Genomic DNA, 25,593 nt, shown 5'->3' with positions numbered 1-25,593 from the left:
ACAGAAATTTATTGAGTGTCTACACTAAGATATGGTCCCGCAGCCAGTGGGAAAGACAGCGGTGACAGCTAATCATAATACTAAGGAATTTTGGTCTGAGGTGATTTGGGAAGCCCCCTCTCCACCACACATGTAAATATTGTATGAAATAAAATAAAACAATTTGAAACCATAGCTGCACTTGAATGGAAGGGGGAATCCTAGATTCCAAAAATGAGTGTGAACTCAAAGCTGGAGTGATGAGTGTGAGCTGATAGGGGAATTGAATCCAGATGGCTAGAGTTCGAACACCCAAGAGGCCGATGTGAAGACTGTGGACACCCGGGTGGCTGGGATCAGAAACAAGACCGTACATATAGTTGGTTCCTTAAAACGGCTAAACAATCCCCACCCACCAGCTGGGTGAATGGTGATGGCATGGCAGCAGGCCAATAATTTGCGCAGAGAAATGATAATTTGCAAAAGATGGAAAACCAAGCTTGTGCTAAGTGTAGATGCAGGGTCCAAATTCCCATCGCTTCCACAGAGTGGAAACCACAATCAGAGGAGAAATCAATGTACCAAATGGTTTAAAGTCAATGGGACCCAACAGAGGCAAACTTGAACCTTCCCCGAGGCATGCCTCCACAACCTGGGCACCTGGGGTGTGCAGAGAAAATGACTCCTGCTGAAGATGAGCTCACACAGAGGATTTACACAGCACATAAGGAAACAAACTGGCAAGAGAGAAAGGATCAGATTCAATATGGCACCTGACTTGGCCACCTATGCTGCTCCTAGAGTTACTCAAAACCTCCCATTTCTGCCCATTCACTCAATTTCATCAGCCCTCCAACTCTAATCCATACACTTGGCAGTGCCTGGAGCCCCTGACTCTCTTCTTTCCACTTTATATATATATATATATATATAAAAGGATGTATAAATTCCTTTCCACTTAATTTGCACACCACACCCCAAAGATACTTAGGAATCCTTATTGTTTGTATCTGAGCCCACTAGTCAGATGTGATCCCAGGACAGGGGGCTTCTGACACCTCCTCACCTGGCCGTGTGGTGAGACTGCTCCAGGGTGGTGACTCCAAGCTTGGTTGGTGGTCTCAATCTTGTGAGCCCTTAAAATGTGAAGAGTGTAGGTCCTTTCTTTTTTCATAGGCTGATGTCATTTGACCCACTTTTACTTTCGCCGACGACTACTGGTGGCCTTCGGAGTGAGCCTTTCCAGGATACTGAAATTTGGCACTTGGACTCAAAGATCAGAGTTGACTAAGGACTGTGACTCAGCATTCACTGAAAGACCTGACTGCCAGGCAAAACTTGGCCATAATCACTCTGCTGTGCAACTGCAGGTCGAGGCATCCCAGGGCAGGTCACTGTCCCATCAGGGCATCATCAGCTTTGTCCTCAGTTGGTGGAGGTGTGGAACTGTTGTTATCTCTTTTTTTTTTTAATTTTTAAAAATGTTTATTTTGAGAGAGAGAGCATGCTTGAGCAAGCAAGGGAGGGGCAAAGAGAGAGGGAGAGAAAGAATCCCAAACAGGCTCTGTGCTGCCAGAGCAGAGCCCAATGCGGAGCTTGAACTCATGAAACATGAGATCATGACCTGAGCAGAAATCAAGAGTCAGACACTTAACTGACTGAGCCACCCAGGTGCCCCAGAACTCTTGTTATTTCTGCCTTCAAATCACAAATTACTCTTGCTTTGGCTTTATCGCCATCAGCAAAAAACGTTTGTCCTCCTGGGGCAAAGGCCTCATTCTTGTTTCTCCGTTTCCTTGGGTGTTCAAGAGGGACTGAGAGCCACCTACACTCTGTGACTTTATGGGAGTAGTAAAATATGTTACTTTACCTTGGACAAGGAGGAGTTTTTCCAATCATCCATTTAGGAAAACATTCACTGAGAGCTTGATGTGCCCAGCCCAGTGGTGGGGATAAGGCAAGAAAGAGACAGCTTTCCTGCCACCAGGGAACTCAAGGTCAGGTACAGATATATAGAGAGACCAACAATAGGTGAGGACGTTGGCTCCTTGAGTTATTTTAGTGCAGGGCCTGCTTCCCCTACTCAGGGGAGAGGGTACTGGCGAACCTATCTGATCTTTCCTTCTCTGCAAGGCTGGTTTAAATCCTGCGGACACAGCTCGAGTATCTTCTTCAATAGGCGGCTTTATCTATCCCATGGCCTCCTCTCCTTTTCATAGTGGGGAATGAAAGTACCACAAAAGAGCCAAACCATAACTAAAGAAGGTAAGAGGGGCATTGTGTGAATTGATACAACCCCCGGAAGAGATTCTGGGTATGTACACTCAGTCCTTGACTTCCTCTACCTGCAGTAGTCCTCAGCAATGATGAGCTTGAACCATGGCCCTCACTGAAGGTTTTCTGGATGAAGGGGAGACAGACACCTGTTTAGGGCACAGTTCCTGCGGCACCCAGAAGCGAAAATGGCCCCCAATGATCCCCTCTCCTGGCATCAGCTTTCTTGTGTAATTCCCTCCCCGTAAGTGTGGGCTGAAACTAGTGACTTGTTTCTATCACACAGAATGTGGCAAAAGTGACAGATGGTCACTCGTGAGATTAGGTTCTAGAGGACCTTGACTTCATCTTGCTGGCACCTTCGACTCGTGGGTCTGCTTAGTGAACTGGTATGTTGGAGAGGCAAGGACTGAGGCAAGGACTGTATGGCAAGGACTGAGGGCGGCTTATGGCCAATAGGCCTGGAGAACCAAATCCTGCCAACAGTCAGTGAGTGAGCCCTGGAACAGATCCTCCTGTTTGAACCCTGAGATGACCAGAGCCCTGGAAAACACCTTGACTGTAGCATTTCCAGTCACTCTGAAGCAGGGGACCCTGTGAAGCTAAGCCTAGATTCTTGATCCACAGAAACTGTTCGATAACAAATGTGCGTTGCTTTAAGCTGCCAGGTTTTGGGGGTAATTTGTCATTTAGCAATAGATAAATAAGACCATTACTAAACAGCTTGTGGTGGACTGACCTTGGCAGAAAATGTATGGGACTATTTTGGGAACTTTTTTTTTTAAGTTTATTTTTGAGAGACAGAGCACGAGCAGTGGAGGGGCAGAGAGAGAGGGAGACACAGAATCTGAAGCAGGCTCCAGGCTCCGAGCTGTCGGTGCAGAGCCCGACGTGGGGCTCAAACCCACAAACTGTGATCATGACCTGAGCCAAAGCTGGACACTTAACTGACTGAGTCACCCAGGCGCCCCTATTTTGGGAACTTTTAAACAATATGCATTGGGTCTTTTCTTAAACCCTAGTTAATAAGCATGAACAAAGGTGCATCTTGGTGGCTCAATCAGTTGAGCATCTGACTCTTGATTTGGGCTCAGGTCATGATCTCATAATTCATGGGTTTGGGGTCTGCACTGGGCTCTATGCTGACAGCATGGAGCCTCTTGGGCTTCTCTCTCTCTCTCTCTCTCTCTCTCTCTCTCTCTCCCCCCCCTCTCTCTGTGCACCTCCCCTGCTTGTGCTCTCTCTCTCTGTGTCTCAAAATAAATAAATAAACATTAAAAAGATAAGCATGGACGAACATAGTACCCAATTCCTAGGGCACATTGGGGATTTATTAGAGTAAGAAAGTCATATGCTAGTGGCCATAGACTATAAAGCCAGGAGGGCCCAGAGCAACATCTAGGGCAGTGGTCCCAACCAGGGAGGAGAATCCAAATCACCTGAGGAGCCTGGACCCCACCTGGACCTCCCAAAGCAGGATCTCCACGGCTGGAATCTGAGCCCCTAAATAGAGATGATTTGTCCGGATGAGAGAACATGTCCCTGGGTAAGAACCACGGATCTGCTCCTGTTCCCCTCCTTGACATGTTGGGAAATGAAGCAGCAGAGCAGTTGTGTATATATGATTTTTTAATTAAAAAAAATTTTTTAAGCTTATTTTGAAAGCGAGTGAGCAAGCAGGGGAGGGGCAGAGAGAGAGAGAGAGAGAGAGAGAGAGAGAGAGACTGTCAAGCAGACTCCACACTACCAGCACCCAGACCGAACCAGGGCTCAAACTCATGAACCGTGAGATCATCACCTGAGCCGAAACCAAGAGTTGGACGCTTAACTGACTGAGCCACCCAGGTGCCCCTGTGTGTCTTTCAAGGTCACACAGGCTGTTGGTGGCAGCCCAGGATAAGAGCATGGGTCTCTCACGGACCTGTTCTCTTTGTCTGCTCTGCCCAAAGACCCTGCAGCCTCCGCCCCGCCGCGTGTCCCCTCTGAATGAAGAACTTAGCTTAGCCCAGAGCTTACATAAGTAGAAACAAATAGATGCACAGAGAAAACATCTAAGGTTCCTTTATTTGTTTTGAAAACAACCTCCATTCTTCATCTCTCAATTTAGTCCTGGTCCAGTGACAAAAAAGGCTTTTCTCTCTGGCTTCCTTTGTAAGAAAGGGAACAACATAAACACTTCCCGTTACATCTTGGTCGCCAGATTCCAGCGAGGTGAAGACTGGGCCAGGACTGGAACTCAGCAGCACGGAGAGCACGTGAAATCTGTCTCTGAGCCCCACGTGGCTTACAATCCTTTCCTGCATCCTCCCTGAGACACCTGCTCCTGTCCAGGGGCTTTTCTCTACCTCCCCATGCAGGGCATCTACTACAGTAGTTGGGAGCTGCTGGTGGCCTGATTTCTGGTCTGCTTCTCATCTGGGAAACGTCACCCACGGCCCCGCTGGCTCAGGCACGGGGTCCTCAAGAGCTCACCAGGTCCCAGTGCTGGCTCATAAGTGACGACTCACATGGGTTGACAACGATTTCCCTGCCATTCTCAGAGCCATCACCAAACATGTCCGTGTCTAGGCAGAGGTGGGATGCTATGTGCTCGATGCGGGAACCAGTCTTGGTCCACTGCTGAGAAGACGGAGAGGAGAGAGAGTGAACCGGGATTCTCTGGCTAAGGCCCCAGGTCCTATCAACAACATCAGCAGCTCCAGAACAATCAGCCGTGTTTACACCGCATGGCTGGGGTCACCCAGAGACTTGACTTCATGGTCTCACGGAGGAATAAAACTGCAACTAATTGCTTTGCCAGGTATTGTTGGTTTTTCTGGTTTTGTTTGTTTGTTTGTTTGTTTTTTCCCCTCCAGATAAAAAAGTAAAAGCAAAATCAATATGTTTGCTAGGAAAACTCATTAGAAGGCAGTAACTTTCTAAGCCACAGGCCAGAAAACACGAAGCACGTTAGTCAGAGGAGCACCCAGAGAGATGATGTGCCCTCAGTGTCTGCACGGCAGGAAGATGTGGGAGTGAGCTGGGGGATGGGGTGCAGGAGGGCAGAGAGGCTTCTGGGCAGCACCTGATGCCACGAACCTGTGCTCCTCCAAAGCGCTCCAGCACATGAAGGGCCCAGGCAGAGAGGGGAGCTCATGCCTCTGCTCCCCAGACCTCCTCTTACCCAACAAGTGGGGGGGATGGACACGTTTCGGGGAACCACCACTGAGCAGGCACCATGGACCACTTCAGTTCATCGCTCTAAACAGCTGCCCCATGGGGGGAGCATCATCAACTAACTTCACAGAGGAAGAAACCAAAGCTCAGAGAGGTCCAGTAACCTGCTATGGGTCACACAGCCAATGAGTCATAAAAGGGCATTGGAATCTCTGTCTCTCTAATGCCAGTACCCAGTTGGCAGGAAACTGTGTGGGGTTAACAACTTGGGGTCAGCTGGGCACATGGCACATCCAGAGTGCTACGAATCTTGGTGGACATCTTGCCAGGGCACAAGGCTTCTGAAGGCAAAGTCAAAGCACTGCTCATCCCTGTGGCCCTGAAGGCTCTGCCCCAGTGCTCTCCGGCTCCGGGGTGCCAGGTGGGCATCAGAGCTACGCAGGAGGGTACAAGATGCACGTGCACACTGTGGTCTGCCGAAGTCCACAGGCATTCAGGGGCAATCCGACCACCTCTCCTAACCAGGAGGGTCTCTTTCTGATCAACCTCTCCTCTTCTACAGTTTCTCTCTTGTCTTGCACATGAGCCTCTGACCTTACTCAGGCAGTCCGGAAGCTGCAGGTGGCCACGCCCCTGTGTACCCACTGAGCACTTACCTGTCTGTCATCTCCATTCTTGCAGAGGACAAGAACCACCGGGGCTCCAGGGAAGATGGTGACGACGGACAGGCACAGCTCCTCCTGGAGGATCTGCTGGGTGTATGTGAAGGCCCATATCTGGAGGAGAAGAGGCCAGAAGGTTCACATCAGGATCCTCGGAAGCCTGGTGGGGCACTCCCGGGACTATGTGTGATAATTAGCGAAGCCTGGTGGTATAAAGCACTGGGGGTCCCAGCAGGAACAGATGGTCAACAAAGTCACCTCGAACAATGGGACTCAACAGCCAGAGGCTCGCAGGTCACAGCCCCACTGAACTCTCCATCCCCACACCTGTGAAGGGGACTGGCCTGGGCATGCAGGCCACCTCTGGGAGGCACGGAACAACTCTGGGCTTGAGGTGGCGAAGCCTGAACAGCACCGCAGCCCAGCTGTGTGGTCAGCAGTTTCTCTGTCAGATCCAGGTCTGTTCCCCACACTTGACACCGTGAGCAGACCTGGCAGGGAGGCCAAATCGGTGCCCTGAAAGCCTGAGTGTTCTGATAAGAGGCCCACGGCAGGACAAAGGGAACAGGGAGTGTGCCGAGGGAGGGAGCGGAAGGGCAGAGGGAAAGTCAGGAGACAGAACATCGTCACAGCAGGGGTGTGCACTCCAGCACTCCAGGAGGAGATGGCTTAGCGCAGAGTTCCTACAGGGAGGGGAGCTGAAAAGGCGAAAGGACAAGGAGGGTGGGGAGAGGAAAGGGGCATTCTGGGAGAGTCCTTACAAGGAACATGCCTCACTTATTCCATGCAATGCCAGAGATCAGAGAGCAGCTAAGTGCTGAAGAAGCCCAAGCCACTCCTGTTTCTTAGGTCAGGGAGATGAAAACGTGAAACTCCACAAGGTCCTTCCCAGGCTGCCAAGTGGGGGCCCAGCTGCCCTTTGCCCTCATCACGGAGCAAGGGTGACCGGTGAGTTGGATGCTTTGAGGGGAGCTGCTGAGAGAACCCATCAAGGACTGAACTCCTTCCCCGCTGCACCCCTGCAGTTGGCCCTCAGCCTCTGGACCAGGCCACTTGGCAGCCACTTCTCCTTGGCCCGAGAATGGAGAAAGGGTCCCTTAGCTGGCTGGCCTCCTGTTCTAGGTCCATATGCCCCATAAGCTGACCCGGTGCTCATCTGTTCCTTGTTCTGCACCTCCCCCAGCTGATGGCAGCCACTCCCCAGCCTTGGCGCCTCTCCTGACTTCTGCTAGCTAGTGACATCCTCAGTGTCTTTCCTGTGTTCTCCTCTTCGCTCCCAAGCTTGGGTCCTTCTGCTGCCCCATCAGACACTTGGATGCAGACCACTGCCTCTCCTGATCTGGAACCTTCCCTGTCCCTGATACCTGGATGAGGCCACCGGTTCAGTGGGAGCCACCGTCCTCTATGGTTGGGTTCTATGTGTGGATTCCCTTTTCATTAAAAAAAAATTTTTTTTAATGTTTACTTATTTTTGTGTGAGAGAGAGACAGAGTGTGAGCAGTGGAGGGGCAGACACAGAATCCGAAGCAGGCGCCAGACTCTGAGCTGTCAGCACACAGCCAGGTGTGGGGCTCGAACCCACCAACTGTGAGATCATGGCCTGAGCCCAAGTCGGATGCTTAACCGACCGAGACACCCAGGCGTCCCTCCTGCGTCCCTTTTCAAATTGCTGGTGTTGGGAGAAGATCTAGTCCAGGGGAGTGTATGGAAATACAGATGAAAATAGACTGGCTGTGAATTGAGACTTCTTGGAGCCTGGGCAAGGGTCCAGGGGATCCTTTATACTCTTCCATCTATTTCTAGACCTATATATATATTTAATTTTTTAAATAATAAATGTTACAGAATGTACTCCTTGGAACACATCAATAATTCTCCACCGGCCTTGAACATCACCATACTACACACGCCATGTGCTTCCCTCCAGGGTAAACTGAAAGGGAAAGACGTCTGTATGCACAGAGGTGAAACAATAACCATGATGACATTGTTACCGATGGCTAGCATTGGCTGAACACTTACTGTGTGCGAGACACTGTTCCGGGGGCTTTCCACAGATTAATTTAGTCTTCATAGGAATCCTACTAGATAAGTATTATTATTATTATCCTCATTTTACAGACAACGAAAGGCTCACAGAGGTTACCCAAAGTCACGAACTGGTCAGCGGTCCCGGACCATCTCCAGCTTGTTTATTGTCGCTGTTGCTGCCACAGTCACGGCTCCTTCCAGCGCCCTTCTATTCAAGTTTAATCACAGGCAGTGTCTGTCCCTGAGATCCCTCACAAATATAGAAAACTGTAGATCAGCTCCACTCTGACAGCACAGAGCTGGTCACTTCCCACTGGAAACAAGGGTCACACCCCATGTTGGGGAGGGGGGATCGGACCAGACAGTAGGCGCCTCCCTGACATTGATGGGAACTGGGGAAGTGCATGAATGGAGGCCCACGTTCCCCGGACTCCATGCCAGGGCAGGGGGGTGGGGTACACACAATGCGGCCTACCAGCCGGTGCCTGTTCCCCTTTTCTTCCCACCCCGGCTCTGTCCCCTGCTGTGAACTCCTGCACCTGCATATGCGTGCTCGGCTGGTCACCCCCTTGGACCTAGGTAGCGTGCTAGGGACACAGGGTACCCCCAGGAGATCCATGCAGGTCCTCAGTTCAGGCTTCGGCCATTTCGGTGGGGGATTCTGGGGCTCCAGACATCTGCAGTGTGATCTAGAAAGTGGAAGCAGATCTTGGGTGTGTGTCCAGAGAATTCTGTACGAGGAGGGGAGGGTGGGGAGAGAAAAGCCTGAAGCCCAGGCCCAGGCCCAAGGACAGGAATGCCAGGGAACCACTGCCCAGGCCCACCATACAACTGGCCTCAGCTTTAGATTTCTGCCATTGTCGGGAAATGAGGCTAAACACAGTCAGTGATGTGGAAAGAAGATAAGGTCCATCCCCCTGACCCATTACCCACCCACACAGCTTGCTGTAAACCATGAATTAGCATTTTAAAAATAAATCCTGTAATTATCTCGATTACCACAATACACTGACTTTGTCTTTGTGTGTGTGTGTGTTAAGAGCATTAACTAATTAAACATAAAAACTTGACATATACCACAATTTCTGAAAGCTTATCTTGGCATTTCTTCTTTTTTAGTATCCCGGGGCTTCTAAACCTGGAAGTGCTAGGGAAGGCTTGAGGGTGGGAGGGGGGGTGGTGGTTTTTTTCACATCGGAGACACCCCATCCACTAATGCCTTTCGGGAAGGAAGGCATATGGTGACCCCCATGGGGGCCGGGGCTGGGCTCAGAAGAGATCACCTCAAGACCCCCAAGGGGAGAACGCACATGCACAGACAGACAGGGTATGGAAGTCTTTACACTGAGTGGACTTTCCATTAGCTGGTGTTTACCGGCACTGAAATAATTCAGCCTCATGATTTCTCGGAGGAGCCACATCTGCGAGGGAGGAGGGAGGGAAGCAGAACACGGGAGCAGGTGGGGCAGGAAGCGAGGAGAGGTTTTCCGATTCCCGTTCTGCAACCTGTCAGCCTTCCAGAATGGCCGGTGATGAATGGGTTTATTAAATGAACCTCGGAGTCAGAAATGGATTCAGGAAGGTAGCCGTGGTTGCTCAGGCTGGCCTGGCCTAGATCGGTGTGCGCTGAGCCGTCTCCTGACAGCTCCATTTGGGGGTCTGGCCCAGTCATAGACACCACCCCCCGTCCCTGCACCCCAGTGCACACAGACATGGCCACACCTACAGAAGGTAACTCAGAGGTGGTGTGGGCAGCCTCGCCTCCTCAAAGATAGGCCACTGAGGGACTGAGGAGAGGGGGGTCCACTCCTGGCCCTCCAGCCCCTTTTCTCCTGCCCTGGAAGAGGGGAACTGATGATGGGGAGGGGTGGTCGAGGTTGGACCTTAAGGACTCTGCGCTTAGCGAGTCTCTGGAAGTCAGCCCCTGCACGAGGAGAAGCGAGCAGCCTGGCAGGTGGGAGCAGCAGACTTCTCTCTGGGTGATGCCCATCCGGCCGCACCTGTCAGGGCTGGGACCACACGGGCCGCGACACCCAGCCCGGATTTCATGTCTTGTGTTGGATGGAACAGCAGAGGAAAGGGGCTCTTAAGAGGACATGTCTGGGGGCGCCTGGGAGGCTCAGTCCAGTTAAGCATCTGACTCTTGATTTCGGCCCAGGCCATGACCTCACTGTTGTGAGATCGAGTCCCGCATCAGGTTCTGTGCTGAGCATACAGCCTGTTTAGGATTCTCTCTCTCTCCCTCCCTCTGCCCCTGTCTCCGACTTGTGCTCTCTCTCTTTCTCAAAATAAATAGACATTTAAAAAGAAGAAGAAGACATGTCTTGAGGAGCCAAGGTCCAAAAGAGGCAGGCATGAGATGGGTAGGAGTCCAGGCCCAGGGCTGACCTTGGAATGGCCCAGGGCCACCTCCAGGAGGCAAGAAGGAACCAGCCTGGGGCAGCAGCTCTCGACTAGAGTGATCTCACCCCTATCTGTCTGCCCAGGGGACATACCACTAGGACTAATTGGAGGGTGTCACTGGCACCTAGCAGGTGGGGCCAGGGATGCTGGCAAAACCTACAGTGCACATGACAGTCCCCACAACAAAGAATTATCCGGTACTAATGCAAACAGTGCTGAAGTTGAGACACCCCAGCCTAGTCTGAAGGGCTTGGTCCCTGGGGACAGCAGGCCCGGCATTACTCATGTATGACCTAAGAGTACTGGTCAACCTCTCTAAGCCTCGCTTACCCCATCTGTGAAATGGGGGGATAACAGGACACGGTTCACAGGGTCGTGTGATGACCAACCCAGATGATGCCCGTGGAACACGCAGCCGGTGCCTGGCCCTGACGCCGTCTCTGTGAACAGTACTTTTGTGGCACGTGGGAGGAGCGATGGTTGGGTGAGGAGAGAAACATTCACACGTGGAGAGAAGGCAGGGGCTGTGTTGTCATCAATGCAGAAGCCCGCGACAGTTACTGATGGTGGTGAGCTCCCCGTTCAAAAACTCTTCAGCGTGGGGAACAGTAAACAACGAAGAAGAGACCCCACGTGCCAAGCAGCATTGCTGGTTCTGTTGTGGTTAGATGGGCAAATAGCTCATTTATAAGGACTCTGGCTCCAGGTGCTTTACATTCATAGTCTATTGATGCTCACAGTGGCCCTGGGAGGCAGGAATGGTTTTATGGAGGGGGACAGAGGTCAGTGGTTACTCTGGGCAATGCCAGGCGCAGACCGCAGGGTTGACTTTAAATGTGGGGCCTCTTTGGTGAGAGTGGATCTGAGCCAAGGGCATCCAGAACCACCAACTGGCCTTGAGTAGGCCACTCTGAAGGCCGCACACACACACCCTGAAGCCTTCTTTAGACAAGGTGTCTGGAATGAATGCATGGGCTCAAGTGACACTTCAGTTCAGCCAACCTCTCGATGCACCTAGGTCTCTGAAGGATCACCCAAATGCACTGACTGGCCGTGTTGGGGACACCTTCTTCAGCTGCACAGACACAGACCTCAGCCTCTCCCTGGTGACCTGGGAGGCTCAGAGTTACAGTCCCTGCCTTCAATTAGGACCTTCACCAGACTCACTGTTAGGGTGTTTTCTTTATTCCCAGTCCATCCTGTCCCTTCGTCCTGAGTTGTAAGAACACACTTTATATACATTTGACTTAAAAACCCACAGTCAGTGCATCTGTTGTTGGGTCATGCTTTTGGGCCCGAGAGTGACTGCTGGCTCCTTGCTTGTTGCTCCTGCGAATGTGGGCGACATACTGAACTCTGCAGCTCTGTCCCCTCTGTGGGGAATGAAGATAATGTGGGTCCCTGCCGTGGAAGGTCATTGTAGGGAACAGATGGGTTTCCATGTGTATGTGTTCAGAACGGGGCTGACCACAGAGCAAGTGCTTCATCTGTGGACTACGGTAATGGAGGAAGCCAACAGGAAAAGAGATGGGCCCAGAGAGCTTCCTTTAGAAAAGTGCCTTTGCTTCGCCTCCCAGGAGAGATGCCGGAAAGGCAGCCATGATGGGGCCGATCCCAAGGGTGTGTTCCCAAAGCGTGGGGAGGAATGGTGGGATCAGACAGGGAAGATGACATACTGGCCACCGTCCCGTGGGCAGACTCACTTTGGGAGCCAAGGGGAGTGCAGATGCGGGGGCAAGAGTTTCACCTTCTCTCACCCACCTGGGTGTCCAGCTGTCTACACGTGTCCTTCATAAGCCAGTAGCCCAAACTGCCAGGAACACAGGGAGATGGACATACTGAAGAGTTTTTAGGTTTGTTTCCCTTTTGAAAAATTGGGATAGTAAACGAGATTGGTGCATCTGTCTTCCTTCTATCTTTCACACAAATATTTTTCTAGAGAATCCAATAAAGTTAAGGGGGAAACTCGTTAACCTGGAGGGTTCTTGGGCTTCGCACGTCTGCAGACTGATGATGTATTTCTCGTGTACTTCACCCAAGGCATCAGCTTGCTGACATCTTCAATACACTCTCAGATTAAACATTTTGTTCCCAAGGTTGACGAGCCGGCCAAGAAAGAGAGGTGAGGCAGGGTGGACAGATGGGCTGGGGGTGGGGCAGGGACATGAGCCAGTGTCAGAGGCAGAGGACAACCATGGTCTGGTTGTCTCCTTTCAACAATGGGGACACCCATGTGCCTGGGAACCCACCCCTGGAGAGCGTGTGGCCAGCTGGAAGCAGAACTCCAAGCTCTTGTTACCACCCTCTGCTGTTCTTTTACTCCAGGAGTCTGGACCCTGGAATCATCTACCTCATGGCCTGAGCTTGGTTTCAGGACCTGTAGAGATCTCACCCCAGGTCTCTCCTCCCAAGGGTAGACTGAAGCCAGACTACACACAGCCAGGCCCAAAGGGAACCATTTAGAGGGGAGCGACCAAATGTGGATTTGCCAGCAGGGAGCTCATAGCGGGGGACAGAGCCAGGGTGGGCAGAAAAGGGGAATAGGCACAGGCTGGTAGCCTGTGCTAAGTGTACCCCACTCCCCTGCCCTGGCATGGAGTCCAGGGAACGTGGGCCTCCATTCATGCACTTTGCCAGTTCCCATCAATGTCGGGGAGGTGCCGACTGTGTGGTCGGCCCCCCCCCCCAGTCCCCGACATGGGGTGTGACCCTTGTTTCCAGTGGGAAGTGACCAGCTCTGTGCTGTCAGAGTGGAGCTGATCTACAGTTTTCTATATTTGTGAGGGATCTCAGGGACAGACATCTCACACAAATGAACTTGAATAAAAGGGTTCCAGAACCATCTATGACTCCGACAGCAGCAGCGATAGCAGAGCTATGGCATGGTGGCTAGATTTTCCAAATCCCGCCATCACCACTTCCTAGCCTATGACTTTGGATAATCTCTCCAGGCCCTGGTTTCATCTGCAAAATTAGGATAATAGTGATACCTCCTTAACAGGGCTCTTGTATCCCTTCCTTGCTACGGCTTCTCACAGGCAGAGAAGGCAGCAGCTGCAGAAAGGGCTGAATTGAGTCATGAGAAAGGGCCTGCGGGGCACATGGGACCCCCCTCGGGACAGGCCAAGAGGCAGCACAAGAAGAGAAATAAAATGTAGGAGGGGAGAAGAGGCGAAGCAGGGTCAGAGGAGACAAGCTCGGGATGTCATAGCACATTAGCAGAAAGGGCTGGTGGGCAGAAAGGCAGGACTATCTCTCCTACGTAGGAAGGACGGGAACATACTGAAAGGAAGAGAAAGGTAACCCAAGTCAGTCCTGCAAGCGTGTAGCTCCACATGTGTGCACGCATACACACAAAACTGGAGATTATTCTAGCTGAATTAGTTATGCGGATTTCTATCAGTCCAAAGTGGGTTTACACCTTCACAACACTTGGATGTGCAGCCCAGTCCTGCTATTGGCCGTGGGCCCCCTCTCAAAGGGGGCTGTGTCTGATGCAACCTGGCCCCACTCTGCATCCAGCATGCAGCCTGACGCCTGGCACACTGTGGTCACTCAGTGTTGTCCATGGAAGCAGACTGAATGTCTATCTTAGAGTCTTCTTCCATTTTCCTGAATTCACACTGCTGCTACACAAACTGTTCTCTCCAAAGTGGGGAGGAGTGATAGCTTGGCACTCTCTTCTAGAAAGAGTTCTTGGCTCACTCCAAGCCTGTTACTATGATCGCTCTTAGTTTCCCACAGATCACTGCTTTTCCTCCCCTTCTTGTGCCAATGGAAGGTCAGCTGGAATAGGTACTATTACCCTCCAGTGAAATCTTTCACTGGGGCTGGGCTAGTGAGGAACCCCTCCCCGAGACTGCAGAGATCCTGTGGCTCCCCTCCTCCCATGTCCTTATGGAGCCGAAGACATGAAAAGCCACTGCTTTGCTGAAGACAGATCAAGCCAACTCCTGTCCCTGGAAAAGGCGGATGGCAACATTCAGGCTGTTGGGAACCCCGCGGACAGGGCCTGCACACAGAGTCAGAAGAGAGGCAGGTGCCTCACCTATTTGCAACAGTTTACAAAAGAGTCACTTAAGGGGCGCCTGGGTGGCGCAGTCGGTTAAGCGTCCGACTTCAGCCAGGTCACGATCTCGCGGTCCGTGAGTTCGAGCCCCGCGTCAGGCTCTGGGCTGATGGCTCAGAGCCTGGAGCCTGTTTCCGATTCTGTGTCTCCCTCTCTCTCTGACCTTCCCCCGTTCATGCTCTGTCTCTCTCTGTCCCAAAAATAAAAAAAAAAAAAAAGAGTCACTTAAGCAAATGGTGTCATTCCCAGCCAGGCTGCCATACCTAAGGCAAAACCAATACCCCTGCTTCCTTTCCCCTTTCCTAACTCAGGCAGCCCCTCCCATGTCCTGCTGGAGCAGAGAAATGGGTCTTGGAAAAGTCATTGCAAGCTGGAGGCCGGTGGTGAGATGCCTCAAACATAGGCATAGACTTTTGTGGCAGACGGTGTGGGGAGCCACTGAAGGCTGTATTGAGATGGGGAACAGAGGTGTGATGGTGACACGTCTGCTGGGGGATGAGGGGCAGAGACCGGAGACTGTGGCCGAAACCAAACACAATGGTTCCCAACCCAGGTGGTTTTATGCCCCAGGGGGGTTTGGTGTAGCTTGGAGAAAGTTCGATTGTCACGACTGGTGTGCGGGACATCTGGTGGGCAGAGGCTGCTGCTAGGCAGGCTGCAGAGCACAGGACAGCCCCCACTGGAAAGAACCATCCAGCCCCAAACGTCAACGGTGCTGAGGCTGAGGAAGGCTGAAGGAGTGAATGCAGGACGAAGAAGAAGAGCTAGGTATTCGAGGAGAGTCGGGAAGGGATCTGCGGGAATGGGGACGCGGGGAAAAGAGGAGCCAGGACAGATGGACAGGACTGGAGCCTGGAAGAGGGTAGTCACACAGAGAAGGTGTGGGACGGGGGTGTGGCCGTGGTGCCCAGCAGCCGCTCGTAGCTAGCTGTTGACTGGAATCACGGACACTGTGTCATCCAGCCACAGCCCAGGCCTTCACACATGCTTCCTGGGCTGCCCCTTCTCCCTCTCCTGACACGGCCTATTCCTACTCGTCTCTCAGGATGCAGCGCATTTTCAAGTCCTCTGGGAAGATGTCCCTGATCCTTATGCATATGGCAGATACCACCCTTGGTGACTGAGCTCCATCCAGGACAGGGTTTACAACAGAAGGGCTGCTTACTTGCCGCTTCCTGCATTAGATCCCTTGGGGGGGGGCGTGGCCATAGAGACCAGCAACCTAGTCACTCCTCACCTTGAGAAGAGCCGGTTTGCTGGGTGAATAAATGAGTGAAATGCCCAGAGGGATGAAAACTAGAATTTGTGAATCAATGAAACAGGATGTCAAAGCTGGAAGCTTGCATAGAATCTCTAAGAAACCATTTACAGAGCAAAGGACAGTGATCTGAGAACCTGGGTGAATACTCACCATTAGTGTAGGAAAGCGGAGGGTGGGAGCCGGCAAAGGAAAGAGGGAGAAAGCATCTGGATTGTGCAGCTCTGTGGGAGCCAGGAGGAAGCTATGTGGCTAAAGCTGGATGTGCTTTACTGTATCCACCTGACCCAGCCCACATTTACTGCCAGCAGGTAGGACACCAGTGACGTACGTACTCATTAAATCCTGCTAATTTAATGGCAATTTCCTATAGGCACGACGTTGCCCGGTAAGAGGTCTTTCAGAGAAACTCTACACATTTGGAAAACTAGTGGAGTGAATTCAGTCCCAGAGTGAGGAGGAATCATACTTCTTCTCCTCTGTTGCTAAGCTCTGGGTATAACTGGACCCCTGGTGTCACAGAAAAGCAGATGGCAGAGGCTAAGTCCCTGTACATGTTCTCATATCCCCAGCCTGTTGCTCACCTGGGATTTTGCATCCTCGCCTTTGATCTTGACACAGGGGCTTAGCCTGAGGTTGTAGATCTCGGTGTTTCTCTGCCTTTGAGACTCTAGGCACTTCTGCCTCTGTCGGATAGTGCCCTTCTGGATGGAGGAATCGTTGGGGACTCTGGAGGAAAGTCACAGGAATGAGGAGAATCAGCCGCTCTTTGGCTTAGTAACACTAGCAGCTGGAGAGGTCAAGGCAGGGTTTTGAGGATGACAGGGGCGTTTCATCCTGGGTGGTATTACCATGACCTGTGCTGGGGTGGGGGCTGCCACTAGGAACAATCCAGCAAGGAGAGACCCAGGAGCCACAAGGGTAAGGAGCCTGACATAGGACAGCGTCAACGAGCTCACGCCCTCCGATCAACTGGGGCTCAAATGCCAGCCGTTGCGAGAGACTGCTGCTAGCTAACCTCAATCCCTCACGCTACTGATTAACTTAATTCCTCTCCTGGTTTCAGGAAGGAAGGGGAGCTGATTGGTCTTCTCAGAGCTCCACGCACTTCAAAGTCCTGATCCAGTTGGCCACGGGATGTCCCTTCTCTGGGCCAAGTCAGCTGAGGGCCTTGCCCTGCAGCCAGCAAGAGGTAGGGCGGATACCTGAGCTCTGGATAGACATTCTCCAGGTACCACTTGAAGCTCTGGCAGTGCAGATTCTTCCTCAGCTCCAATCTGCTCTCGACGCTGGGGGTGATGGGGGCAGGGGTAGACACAAAGACAAAACACAGCTGTGTCACAGACAGGTACCGAGGCCGAGGCACAAAACACAAGCTGTTGCCCACGATGCACCCACCTCTCTCCGGAGGGTACTGGAGAAATTACCCGAGACAGATTTTGAGAGCTCCAGACACAGCTATGGAAACACTTAGCAATATCTCACAATGGCGTGGTAATGACACGTACGGAGGGTTTGTGCTTTTACTTGGAAATGGGATCTGGGAGTGTTTTTTACTTTTCATTAAAAACAAGGCTACAAGGACATTCAGGGTGTTGTTGCTAATTTACTGCTAGGCCTCTGAGTCTACTTATCCACAAATCCCTCTTTGGATTCTGTAGTCAAAATATCATTCCTGACCACCTCTCCCTCAAAGAATCATCTTCTTTGGCTGGTTCTGGTGCCTGGTCATGTCTTTATGCATCAGACATTTATTGAGCGCCTACTGTGTGCCAGGTGTTGTGCCCCATGTGGGAAATGATGGATGGCGAGCTTTTGAGCAATTGACAAAGGTAATGAAACAAGCAACCACAACCCTGTGGGGACGTGGGGCAGGCATGTAGGGACTGTGGGGGCCCCTCAGAGGCACACCCTTGCTTGTTGGGTCCACACTCCCCCAGGCGGTAATGGTGAAGGTGGTATCTGGAAGGAAAAGTGGACGCTATCGAGACAAACCAGAAAGTGGGTGAGGCAGGGGCCCCAGGTAGAGGCAGGGGAATAGCAAAGGGAGATTGGTCTGGTGGCAGGGGCAGCGTGCGCATGAATGTAAGCACGTGGGGGTGGCGGATTGGAAGTAAACGGGATAAGAGATGATGAAACGGATGGTAAAGGGTCTGGGGGCCACTGGGGAGGAGTCTGGACTTTGAGGCAATGGGAGGCAACTGATGGGCTCTTAGCAGAGCATGACGCGGCAACGTCTGCACTTTCAGGGCATCTTACTGGTGGCGAACTGGTCTGACGGGGCAAAGCTGGAGACGGGGCGGGCAGGGGGAGGCGGCCGCAGAAGCCCAGGAGCTGCTCACGCTCTCAGGTAGGAAACTGGGGAGTGGAACGGAGAGAAGGGACAGGTCCAAGCCCCTCCATTTCTCCCCAGCTGCACTGCCATCACCCTCCTGGGTTCCATGGACACTTTGTTCTTCCTGGGTGACCACAGAGGACCGACCTTGACTGGGCCAGCCTCCCCTCCTTCCGGCCCTGACTAGACCAGGTGCTTTCACAGCCAGGACGTGTACTTAGCACTGAGCATATTTCCTCACCAGACCCAAAGTAGGGTGAGCAGAGGAATGACGTCACTTTTTTTTTTAAAGCTGAATGTTGAGTGTTCAAGCAAAGACCCAGGCGCTCAGTGTGTGAAGGGCGCAGGATCACCGGGACTTGGTGATTGCAGGACATGGGAAGAGACGGGCAGGGAAGGGTCAAGGCTGACACCCAGATTTCTGACTTGGGCAGCAGGACACAAGGAGGAGTGTTCATGCAGATGGGGGATGCGGGATGAGGAACAAGCTTAAGAGTGAAGTAGACGAGTTCTCTTCAGGATTTGAGTTAGAGGAGCCTGGGAGGCGTCCAGGTGGAGATGTCCAGTTTGTAGTTGGAGAAGGCGCAGTACGAAGACAGAGAGGACAGACCCTCGTGGAAGACCACATACAAAGTGGAAAAGAGGAAACTGAGGCTGCAGATGGGACCAAGAAGGGGAAGTGGGGGCAGCAGCACGAGACTGCAGGTGCAGAAACCGTGGCTGGAGATACGCTGGAGGGGCTGGGAGGGAGAAGACCGATGGGGTAACACAGAGGATGTACGGGGCCCAAGGGGGTCAGGGTGAGCCAGGTGGGGGCTCTCAGGAACAGGAGGTGGGGGTGGGGCTCAGATCACACTCAGGAGAGGAGCAGGGAACAGCCGCCCGCAACACTCGCAGGCAGGAGCTCATGATGCGTGGCCCTGAAGGAGCAGACAGGGCTGTAAGGGCATGAGTGATGCTGGATTGAGGAGAAGTTTTTGTAGGTTTCTCCCCGCCTCCTTCTCTTCCTTTTTAAATGGTTTAAGTTTTAAGCTTTACGACACTGTCTCAGTTTAAATGCAGATGGGAACCATGCGGTAGGGAGGAAAGATCAGGGCTGAGGAAGAGTGGAGACCCGCGGAGGACAAAGTCCCCCAGAACAGTGGTTCCCACGCTGTCTGCACATTAGAGTCATGGAGGTGGGGGTGGGGTGGCTGCATCTTAAAAATTCTACAGCCCAGGCCATACCTCAGAGTAGGTCAACTCTCTGGGAGTGGCAGCAGTCATTTTTGAAGCTCCCCAGGTGACTGCAACATGCAAGCTAGGTTAGGAAGCATTGCCCTAGAACTTGGCTCTTCAAGGAGAGGTCCTCAGACAGGCAACACGGCACCACCCAGGTGGGAGCTTATTAGATATGCAACCACATTTTAACAAGATCTCCAGGAGACGTGTGTGCACATTAAAGTTTGAGAAGTCTTGAGCCAGGAGGCAGGAGAGAATGAATCCAGGTGGAGGGAGCTGGATAAATGTTGACTTATGAATGAATGCAGATGAAAGGTGGATCCCGAGTACAGGTGGAGGGCTGGCTAACACGGCAGGAGGCACACCTGTCTTTCGAGATGAACTAGAGAAGAATGGGGCAGATACAGCAAAGTTCACAGGTCATTTGTCTTGGGAAGTTGAGGCCATCTATTTCATCTATAAAACAGAAGGTGTCATCTGTTGTGAGTGACGGGTGAACTCAGGGGCCGGGGAGACAGGAGAGGTTTAAATGGAGATTGGGGAGAATGGTACCCAGGAAAGGCGGCAGGACTGACGGGTCTGCCAAGGGCCTCCCTGAGTCTGATGGCCACGGTGTGTTAGCAACACTGGCTGATACCTTCCAGAACCTTCAGCAGCCTGTGCGCAGGGGAGGGAAACTCACAAAGTCGGGTTCATCCAGGGTTGAGAAAACTTTGCCTGGGGTGTTGATAGATGCACAAGAGGGCAAAAGATCTGAGGACAATGTCTTTTAAACCTTCTCTTTAAGCAAGAGAGTGAACCCAAGCTGGGGAGGGCAGGAGGTAAGGAAGGGGGAGGTGCATGGCCACAGACAGTGGACCGGAAGTTTGAGAACTCAGGACAAATGTCCTGTGAGGTCCTGTGCAATTGCCCTGGAGGGACAGCATGGGTTTATAACCTCAGAGACGCGAGCCATTCTGGCTGGGTCCGATGTAATCCTCCTGAGGGGTGCAGGCAGCAAAACCCACCCACTCACCAGCCTTAGTCTGACTGAGGGACAGCAGTGTGAAAAAAAACAAAACAAAAAACAACAACAACAACGAAAAAACTGGCTGCTCCTCAAAACAGTCAAATGACAAACATAAACAAACATAAACATCCCATTTTTCTTTTATTAGCTCTGGGCTGGAGAATTGCACCCTGTAGTTTTGGGATCAGACAGGTGTGCTTTGAGCCTCATCCCCCAGGTGATTTGATTAGGGCAAGTCGCTTAACCTGCAGAAGCCTCGGTGCCCTGTCCCGTAAAATAGAGGCAATTAAATCCATTACTCAGAGTTTGGGAGTGCTAACAGGAGAGCCTTTAGGGCATCTGGCACAGAATTCCTTTCCTGTCCTTGTCCACTCCCAGGAAGCTAGAGCAGGGTGCTAGGGGACACCTGTCTGATACTGCTCCTCTGAGAAGAAGGGCAGTTTGCATGTGGGTGACTCAGAATTCGGAGGAGGAGCTCTGACCTCTAGGGACTAAGGCCGTTGTGTCCCGCATCCTACTTCTCTGTAAAAAGCTATAAATATCGCCCCATTGTGCGAAACACAGCTCACTCACTGGGGCGGTGGTCCAGGTTGTCAGTCATTCCATAAGAGCTACCGAGAGCCCTGCACACTCAGGACAGGGCAGGAGCAAGAAGGGACACAAAGGAGAGCAGCCACAGCCTGGGTCCTGGAATGGCTCAAAGCCTAGGTGACCAGCTAAGTGGACAGGCTGTCAGGAGCTGGGGATCGTCTCAATCCTCTGCACGAATCAGCCTGAAAGGACACTTACTTTCCAAAGGGCCTCTCCAGGGCGAATGGCCGGGCAGCATAATAGTACTGCTTGTATTCATCCATCCACACTTCAGCTGTCCTCTTGGTGTTCCTGGGGAGGTGGGGTGGGGGTCACATATCGGTTAAAATGCACATGTAAACAACATTACCCAGCTGGGGGCCCCAAGACCCAGGAATAGCATTATTCCCTGGGCGCTGAGTCCAGCCAAGTCCCACCTGCTCTCCAAAGGGGCCTTTCCCCCAAGACCCAGGACATTAGTAGGAAGGACAAACTCCTCCCCAAAAGGAACACACCAGAAAAATTATGCCAGAAATAGAACTTATGTGGCTCAAAAATGAATGAATGAATGAATGAATGAATGAATGAAGAGAAAAGAACCAGGAGAACCCACACATGCCAGTGACCAAGAGCAGAGAGGCAGGGCCTCCAGCTACCCTCAAGACCCCTGATCAAGGAGCTCCCCCTTTCTGCAGGGAAAGTGGTAGGGTCCCAGCTTTTGGCGGGAAAGCCAATCGCACATGGCTTCCTGGAGCCCGTGTGCTCAGTGTGGCGCAGGCATAAAGAATCAAGGAGTCAAGCCTTGATTGACATTTGGCCAGCACACTAGTCTTTTCCAAGAGTTTGCTCTGAGTCTGACCTCACAGGGCACAGAAAAAGCGAGAGAAACTGACACGGAGAATGTCACCATTCAGCAGACAGGGAGGCAGAGGTACGAGGAAGAGCCCGCAGAGCAAGACCGAGGTCATCAGAAAACAGTCAGATGCCAGGTGCGGCGGAGAAGCAACTCCCGCCAAGGTCCACGGAAGTGAACTTGGGGTCTCACTACACGGGGATGCTCCTGCAGACTTCTGGTTCTGTCTGGAGCAGAGGCATTTCATATAGGGGTATGTTACGCTCTTCCAAGTTGGTGGACCCAGAATGAGTCACGCACCCGCAGTCCATTCTTGGTGCACTCAAGTTACCAGCGCTTTGCTGGCACGTTCCCCTGGGCCGGTCATCAGCCAACTGCACGCCGCTTAGGAAACACCTGTGCCACTTTTCTCTAACCACTGACTGACCCACTGGCCAGGGCTCAGACTCAAAGACAGTGCCTGTTCTGGAGGCTAGGGCTGCCCCCTCATTCCTAGGCTGGCCCCCTTCCACATCATAGCCCCCTGGCTTTCCTACACCAGGTGTCCCCCACTCACCTTTTCCTCCTGAAAACCCGAGGGCCCAAGGCAGCTCTCCCTTTGGTGCCCGCTGGGTTTCTCACCGCCCCACCCCTGTCCACCAAGTTCCTGCAAAAGGTGTTAACTCTTCCCCTGCTCAACCCCATGATGGCCCTGAGACCATCATGTCAGGACATGACCTGTACCTGCTCATACGTGTGAAAACTGAGGAAGGAAAAACACCGATGAGGAAAACGACGCCCCAGATGAAGAAAAGCACCAAGAGGCACTTAGCTGCCCCCTCTCCCAAATGGACTAAATGACAGAAAAGGAAAAAGGAGAATAAATGGAGAAGTGAGGCTGTCAGATGATAAGACACGAGAATAAGGGAAAAAGTGGGAAGACAGAGGAAAGATAAACACGGGGAGAAGGGTACAAAGGAATTATTTCTAGAAGGAATCACAGGAGAAGTGTGTACAAAGGGACAGGGCAGGAATAGGTAAGTGCAGCACCGGGTCACTGAGGCCCCTGGATCTTCATCCTGCCCTACCCCTTCCCGCTGCAGGCGGTGCAAACACCCTCTGCAAGAAGCCCAGGGTCGCAGGGCTTCCCCAGCTTGGACCCTGTCTGGGTGCCGGCAGGGCCCTGGGGCAGGCACGCGAACTGTAGCCACTTGTGCGCCCCCAGTCTCAAATCCTTCCAAGGACCTTTCCCCTGGTGACCCAGCCTGAAAGTGGGAGCAGTGGATCTTCCAGAACTCAGAGGCAAAACGGCATCCTCTTCCCCCAGCCCAAATGCCCCCAAATACCTGGAGCCCTGCAGGACGGTGCTGCCCAAGGACATGTGGGCCTTGCTGAGCCCTGGGCAGTCAGCGGTGGGGAACAGCCCCAGGCCTAGTCCTCAAGCTGGGTGGGCAAGCCCGACCTTCCCTGCTTAGGCAGAATCCCAGGGAGAATGATGTGTGGCTCCAGAACATCCAGAACACTCGGGAAACTTACCAGAGAACATGGGACAGCCACAACCCATCACTGGGAGAGCCCTCGGCTTTCTGTTGCCCCCTTGAAGCCCCTGGGATGTGCACTTACTTTATATATGTGTTGGCATTTCCATCTGGGAAAACATACGGGTGCTTCTTCCGGAAGACGTGGCCCACCCGGCTGCAGGGGACGATCTCGAGGCTGCCCCCGCACATCCACACTCTGAAGGAGATTTCTGTAAGACAGCCGTGCCCCCTCATCACTGCGCTGTGTCCTCAGGAGGGGAGGGGACCCAGGACGACAGCCCTGAGGACCAAGGACATGGTCAGGGCCCACTGCATCTAGCCTAGGGCTTGGGGGTGAGGAGGTGGCTTTGTAGTCAGACTGTGTGCTCTGCTGGCTGGGCAACCTCAGTTTCCCCATCTGCAAATGGGGACGACAATAACTCATAGCCGGGAGGATGACCAGAGTGAATGTGGAAATAGTGGCTGGCTTGGAGAGGCACACGTTTAATTAGCCCCTGTTCCCTCCCCTCATGGAGGACCACAGAGGGCTGGAATCAGGACCGAGGAGAAAGAATCTCCAGTCAAGAATACAGGAGAATTTCCCGACAGTCAAGGCCCAGATAGGAACGGCTGTAATGGAAGTAGTGAGTTCCACACTCTCACAGGCTAGCAAAATACAGGGGCAGGATTCCCAGGAAACCCCTGGACGAGGTGTCGGTCACCTCCCAATGGCCCGACTGCAATTCTATCATTCTGTAAGGGCGCCTGAATCGTAGCCCGGGAGGAGGAAGTCTGGCCAGTAGCTGAGAGCAGCTGTAGAGAATGCTGGAAGCCTCTATACTTGCTGGGGTTGCTCCCTAGGGCGGGGATTTTGCACACATACCCATTTCTTGCTGGTTGGCTGCCGGCTCTGAAGCTGCGGGTAGAGCAGAGTCTGCAGAGGCGGCTGGGATGAGGCCGGGGTGTGCATTTCTCCCCTGGGGCTGTGTCCTAGCCTGGTGTTCCCGCCCCGGAAGGAAGCAGGGGAACACCAAGGTGGGGGAGGGGAGTATCTCATCACCGCTAGTGTTTAGAATTGCTGAACAACCGGCAGGCAGTTTTGTGACTGCTTTTACCTTCTCTACGGACAGTGCACCTCCTTATTGCCTACACCCAGGGCAGGCTCCCCCGTGCACCCCACTGGCCAGGCCACTGGTGGGAAGTGCCAGCTTCCCATCTGGGAATTGCCGCCTGCTCCATGCTTCTGCAGTCAAGCTCAAGTGGGAGGAGGGCAGGCTGAATCGTATTCATGCCCAGGCCCATGGGTGGCTGCTCTTGGGGGCGGGGCACGTGGAAGCAGACTGCGGTCCAGGAGCAGGGAATGAGGATGTGAGTATTCTAGTGCCTTCCCACCACATACGTGCCCCACACCCTCCAGTACCTTGGGCCCTACCTCCCTGGGTTCTTTCACCCTGGGTCCTCTCTTTCTTATGTGCCGCCCCTCCACTTCCTGCTCTCTGTCTCCTCCCATTCCGGCTTTCCAAGCAGGTGCCTGGACACGATTTCTCCATTGTGATCCTCACCTGCTCGGTCACTCACCTGTCCTCAGCCACCCTTTACCTGTCCCTACTGCCTCCTGCCCTGTGCCCTTGAATTGCAGGCAAGGCTCCCTAGATACCAAGCCCACTGCCACCACCTTCCCCACACCGGCCCTTCTGCTTGCCCAGGTTCTGGTCCCAGTGCGCTACAGCTCATTCCCAGGAAGCTCGGGGACAGGGTGGGGACAATGCGTGCACTCAGACGAAGAAAGGGCTTCTCAAGATTACTTCCAAATGGTGGCAAGAACATGGAGTGAGGGAGGAAGATGAGAAGAGCTCGGCTTTGGGTTTGGCAGCCCCGAGTCCACGGCAGTCCCCCAGCCGTGTCCCTGGGGGATCCCGCTTCATTCAGCTCACTGAGGCTGGGTTTCTTCACATGCCAAACCAAGATCACAGAAGTACTCCACAGGATTGCCGTCCACATCAAATGAAACAGAGGTTTTGAGAATACAGCGAAACATCTTTAGTACGACAGGAAGATCAGCCATGGCTGTGATCAGACGCCCCTGAAGCCAGTCTCTGAAACACGGACCCCATTAGCACTGCCCTCCCGTACCCGCTTCCAGCTTCCTTCTTCTGCCACAGCAGCCACTTAAAATTTGTGGAACTAACACTTTGGGGTTTTGACTTTCCATCAAGGTCCTCGATATGCAGCAATCTGACGTGTGGCTGGAGTACAGTGGGATCACGTGCCCCA

General features: G+C 52.7%; 1 protein-coding gene across 2 annotated transcripts in view; it reads right to left on the bottom strand.

Annotated features, from left to right (window-relative positions):
• Positions 1–4,297: 4,297 nt before the first annotated feature.
• Positions 4,298–25,593, bottom strand: part of GALNT14 (polypeptide N-acetylgalactosaminyltransferase 14) — a 208,032-nt gene continuing 186,736 nt past the window's right edge. Inside the window, exons 10-15 of one of the 2 annotated variants that reach the window (XM_030311359.1) lie at positions 23,423–23,549; positions 21,187–21,279; positions 17,038–17,121; positions 16,417–16,561; positions 6,066–6,185; positions 4,298–4,872 (exon numbers count right to left, since the gene is read on the bottom strand). In XM_030311359.1, the coding sequence (XP_030167219.1) occupies positions 4,714–4,872; positions 6,066–6,185; positions 16,417–16,561; positions 17,038–17,121; positions 21,187–21,279; positions 23,423–23,549 (728 nt within the window). In that variant the 3' untranslated portion in view covers positions 4,298–4,713. The remainder of the gene's footprint in view (positions 4,873–6,065; positions 6,186–16,416; positions 16,562–17,037; positions 17,122–21,186; positions 21,280–23,422; positions 23,550–25,593) is intronic. The other variant, XM_030311361.1, reaches the window with a different exon arrangement.

The sequence above is a fragment of the Lynx canadensis genome, chromosome A3, assembly GCF_007474595.2.
Source record: "Lynx canadensis isolate LIC74 chromosome A3, mLynCan4.pri.v2, whole genome shotgun sequence".
Classification (NCBI taxonomy): Eukaryota; Metazoa; Chordata; class Mammalia; order Carnivora; family Felidae; genus Lynx; species Lynx canadensis.
The sequence above is the reverse complement of the archived record's forward strand: the minus strand, read 5'-3'. Positions and strand labels throughout refer to the sequence as shown.